The sequence below is a fragment of the Octodon degus genome, unplaced genomic scaffold, assembly GCF_000260255.1.
Source record: "Octodon degus isolate 3935 unplaced genomic scaffold, OctDeg1.0 scaffold00008, whole genome shotgun sequence".
Classification (NCBI taxonomy): domain Eukaryota; kingdom Metazoa; phylum Chordata; class Mammalia; order Rodentia; family Octodontidae; genus Octodon; species Octodon degus.
In genome coordinates this window covers 17,061,742-17,066,289 of record NW_004524584.1, presented here as the reverse complement: position 1 = coordinate 17,066,289, position 4,548 = coordinate 17,061,742, and the positions used below count along the sequence as shown (strand labels likewise).

General features: G+C 41.6%; 1 protein-coding gene across 3 annotated transcripts in view; it reads right to left on the bottom strand.

Annotated features, from left to right (window-relative positions):
* Rad54l2 (RAD54 like 2) overlaps positions 1 to 4,548 on the bottom strand; it is a 110,391-nt gene that overhangs the window by 24,517 nt on the left and 81,326 nt on the right. For 2 of the 3 annotated variants that reach the window (XM_004625149.3, XM_023706336.1), the window contains 3 exons: positions 2,999 to 3,225; positions 2,006 to 2,188; positions 1,730 to 1,863 (listed from right to left, as the gene is read on the bottom strand). In XM_004625149.3, the coding sequence (XP_004625206.1) occupies positions 1,730 to 1,863; positions 2,006 to 2,188; positions 2,999 to 3,225 (544 nt within the window). The remainder of the gene's footprint in view (positions 1 to 1,729; positions 1,864 to 2,005; positions 2,189 to 2,998; positions 3,226 to 4,548) is intronic. The other variant, XM_023706338.1, reaches the window with a different exon arrangement.

Sequence of the window (4,548 nt, the reverse complement as noted above, 5' to 3'; positions counted from 1 at the left end):
TTTTTTTTTTTTTGTGGTAGTGGGGATTGAACTCAGGGCCTTGTGCTTGCCAGGCAACCACTTATTCTACTGAGCCATCTCCCGTCCCTATTGGTATATTTTCGATTATATAATGATCACATTCATCATAACGAATTCATACCTGTACATGATATAATTTCTTTTTCTTTCCCATTCCTCTACCTGCCTTTCAACCTCTCCTCTCTTCCCCATTTATAAAAGCTTTGTTTCCATTTTTCTTTCTTTTCGCATTTTGATTTTACTTTCCCCTTTTTCCCTGCCACCTCTCATATTCCCCTCCCCATTTAAACATTTTCTTCCTATTTCACAATAGCTATTATACATTTCTAGTCCTTATTTACTTTTATTTACTCTACCAGAAAAATAATGCAGTATTTACACATATTGTACTTGATTACTGATAACAGTTAAGCAGCAAGAAACACAGTACTTCAATGGCAGAAGGCAAGAAAGAAAAATAACTCCCTTGAGTGTACACTCATGACTATAATCCAATATTCAAGAGAATACTTCAAATTACTCCCTTCATAAACACAAGGTAACAAAATGAAAGGCAGTATACCTCACCTGCCCAAGATGCAGTGGATAAGGACAATGAAAAACAGTAAAAGGGCAAGGGCAGCAGAGATCAGATGACCCAAAGCAGTGTCACCACACCTAACCACCTGAGCCCTCACTTTCATTAACCATACATAGACTAGAAGTCCTGAAACTTAAGAAAGCAGAGCAGGGATCAACCACTTGTTGGGGTCACTCAGAGTCTCTTCATTTTAATGTGTATCAAGCATCACAAAATGTAGCCTTTGCAGAAAACAAAGTCCACAGTCTCAGTTATCCATGTCAAGAAGTAGCTTTATTATTATTATTATTATTATTATTATTATTATTATTATTATTATTATTATTATTGTATTTTAGGGAAGGGTCTACAGGGTGTTCAGGGTCTCACTACTAGATCAGACTCATAGTGATCTGCCTGTTTATAGCCTCCCAAGAGCTGGGATTATAGGCGCACACCACCATGCCCAGTCTCAATTGCCATCTGAGCATGCCCAAGGGGAAGGGCCAGCACTGCAGGCCCCAGATCAAACCCCAAAAAGTAGCTTTAGATTTCTGAAATCAAGTTGACATTACAGAATGGAAAGACAAATAATTTCATTTAAATCTAAAACAAAGTTGATACCTTTCAAAAGTTTGGAAGTTGTACTATTAAAAGTCAATTATAAGGGGCCGGGAGATGGCTCAGTAGATTAAGCGTTTGCCTGGCAAGCACAAGGGCCTGAGTTCAATCTCCGGTTCCACCAAAAAAAAAAAAAAAAAAAAGTCAATTATAGAGTAGTGGTTGTAAGATGAGATTATTATATTTCTAAAAAAGATAAAAGTAAAAAGTTAAAAAACTAAAAGTTCCATTCTATTATGCTGAATTTTATTACTGTGCACATTGGAAAATGTAACCATGCTGCAATTTTCATACTATAAAAGCATCCTAAGACAGAACAAAAGAAACTTCCCAGGCTACATTCCTCTGGCTTCACTGAAAAGTTAGGTAAGGGGAAAAAAAATGAGTAGCAAGAAAAGACAGAGGGCTACATCAAGAAACCAAAAGGAATCTGGGAGGATGGGGTACATATTCAAATAGACTACTTGACATTTAGGTCTCTGGGAGAAATCTCAAAGGAATGGGGCAGAGAGAAGGCAGGCCACCTACTTGTGCTCATCATTCAAAATGTGAACTTTAAAAAACCGAGGTTGAACTTCTTCAGGCTTGTTGTCAGCTGGAAGGGCTTCAGGAGCTGGGAGCCACATGTTGAACTCTGCCAACCAATTCTGGAGAGTATTAACCTATCAGAAAACCAAGTGCAAAAAAGCATTTTAGGGAATTAGCTCAGAGCTGAACTCATCATGATTTTTAGTGCTGAATACAAACATTAATATGGCACTCTTTAGAAGGATAATGAAGCAGAGGCTTCTCAAAAACTCTTACCGGCACAATGGCAAGGACAGTTTTGGCTGGCGTGTGGCGAAAGAGAACATCGATGAAGGAGATCACTTGCAAAGTTTTCCCCAGACCCATGCTGTGGGCTAGGATACAGCCAAAGCCACTACTGGTCTTAAACCTCTCCAGGGACTCTACTAGGTTATCATACAGGAACCGGATCCCACCAATCTGACCAGGGACAAACAGAAAAATGTGAGAGAGGCTGGCAAAGGCCAGTACTCTAGTGTTACTCACTTAGGAATTAATCAGAATTAAGTCAATGTGCAAGTATGATAACAGCTAGTATGGATGGACAAAGTTTCCCTGCACATGTCTAATCTATTGCTGGTGCTGTCATATTGGAGAAAACAAAGAGAAGCATTCACCTAGTATAATGTCCCATCTGATGTCAGACTTTTGCAGTACCAAATTTATAACAGTCTTTCATTCAGCCTAGCTACCCTCAGCTTTGGGGAGGGAACTGCCTCTAGGCAGCTGATTCCATAAAGAATTTTTGACATCAAGAGTCCTTAAGCTAAGTCAACCTGTGTCTTCATGGAACTTTAACTTACTGGTCCTGGGTTCTAGGATCTGGGTCAATACAAACTATTCTGTTCCCAGCCAGCATGAAATCCCTCTTACATTTGACTCTCACATCTCTTCTGAACCTATGCCATCCTAATCAGTACACTGTTCCCCAGACAGCCTCTCAAGCTGCTCTTTACTGATCTCACAGAAAGCACAAGATTTTAACACCAAAAGCTCTCACTGACTTCGGCCCGACAAGGGAAAAACCTTAGGCTTGTCTTTCCTCTTTACCCACTCTTTGTATTCACAGGATATTGAAGAATCAACTGCTAAGAGGAAGTATCAAGCATTTTCCATATCTACTCATACCAGTTAACAAATACTTCACATGTTCTGATGCTAACAATCACCAGCAATGTTCCCAACAAAGAAACAGAAAAAAAGGAGGAAGAGACGCAAGATCTGTTGTACCTGATGAGGTTTCACAGCCCGTGCCAACTGTGGGGCCAGGAAGACATTCTCCTCCTCCGGAGGGTGGTTGAGGTTGACAAGAACTCTCCCGAAAGCATCATGCTGGTTTAAGGCGTCATTTACATGAGTGCCACCCTTCTCCTCTTCCTCATCCTCCTCACTGACAGACTCACTGCTGTCCACAATGTGCAGAGTATCCTCCTCTCCAGAGCTCAGTTCAATCACTTCTGAGGCAGCAAAAAAAGAAATTAAAGAAAGAAAAAAAGAAAAAAGAAAGAAAAAGAAAAGAAAAAAGAAAAACCCAAGGAGCAGATATCATTTATTTCTGATTGTTAGAACATAGAAACTTAGAATTTGCCAGTGATATAGTTAAGCAGCACAACACCTGGCTGGCAAACCCAAGATCTTGAGTTCAACTCCCAGTAACAAAAAAAAAGGAAAAGGAAAAGAAAAAGAAAAAGAAACTTAAAATTTCTTGTCTCTTATAAAAAATCTTAGGCCGGGTGTGTGAGTGAGACCACCCGGGGCCTGCCAGATCCTGATTTGACCCAGAGCCCGGGCCCGGCTAGTGAGTGAGACTGCCCAGGGGCCACCAGATCCTCATTCAACCCAGAGCGCAGGCCCAGCGGGTGAATGTGACTACCCGAGGCCCACTGGATCCTCATTCAACCCAGAGCACAGGCCTGGTGTGTGAGTGAGACCACCCGGGGCCCGCGGGATCCTACTGGACCCAGAGCCCAGGCCTGGTGTATGAGTGAGACAACCAGGGGCTGCTGGATCCTCATTCAACCCAGAGTGCAGGCCTGGCATGTGAGTGAGATGACCTGGGGCCTGCTGGATCCTCATTCAACCCAAATCCCAGGCCCAGTGTGAAACCTGCAGCAGAACTCCCTGCAAAGAGGCTAGAGGCAAGACCCACCCAGCTGATTCAGGAACAGAACATCTTGCCAGAGTGGCACAGAGGGCTTAAATCCAAGGGCCACAACAGGAAGAAGTGGAGCACAGCAACCAGATCCAAGTCACACCCACCTGGACAAGTTTGAATTTGGTAGATCCGAACCTGGAGCTAAGCTGATAACTCTATCTAAGCTCTACACCAAAGGTCAGAAGACAGTGCTGTAGAAAATGATAAAAAGAAGAAACAAAATGCAGTTTCAGGCCCCAAGCCTACCCAGAACAAAACGCAGAAGACACTAGCATAGAAGAAATTGGAAATCACACACCTGAAATCTCTGAAATAATAGCATCTGAAGTAAAGAAACAACTACAGAAAGGTATAGAGGAAATCAGATCAGAAATAATTTCTGAATGGGGCTGGGGAGATAGCTCAGTTGAATAAGCACTTGCCTGGCAAGCTCAAGAGCCTGAGTTCAATCCCCAGCTCTGCCAAAAAAAAAAGAAGTAACTTCTGAAGTAAAAAAAGAAATGCTGACTATAATGAAAGAAGACTAAGTGCTTCTAAAGAAGACACTGATAAAAAAATAGAACAGAATATAAAAATGATGGAATCCTTGAATAAACAATATAGGAAAGAAATATAATACATGAAG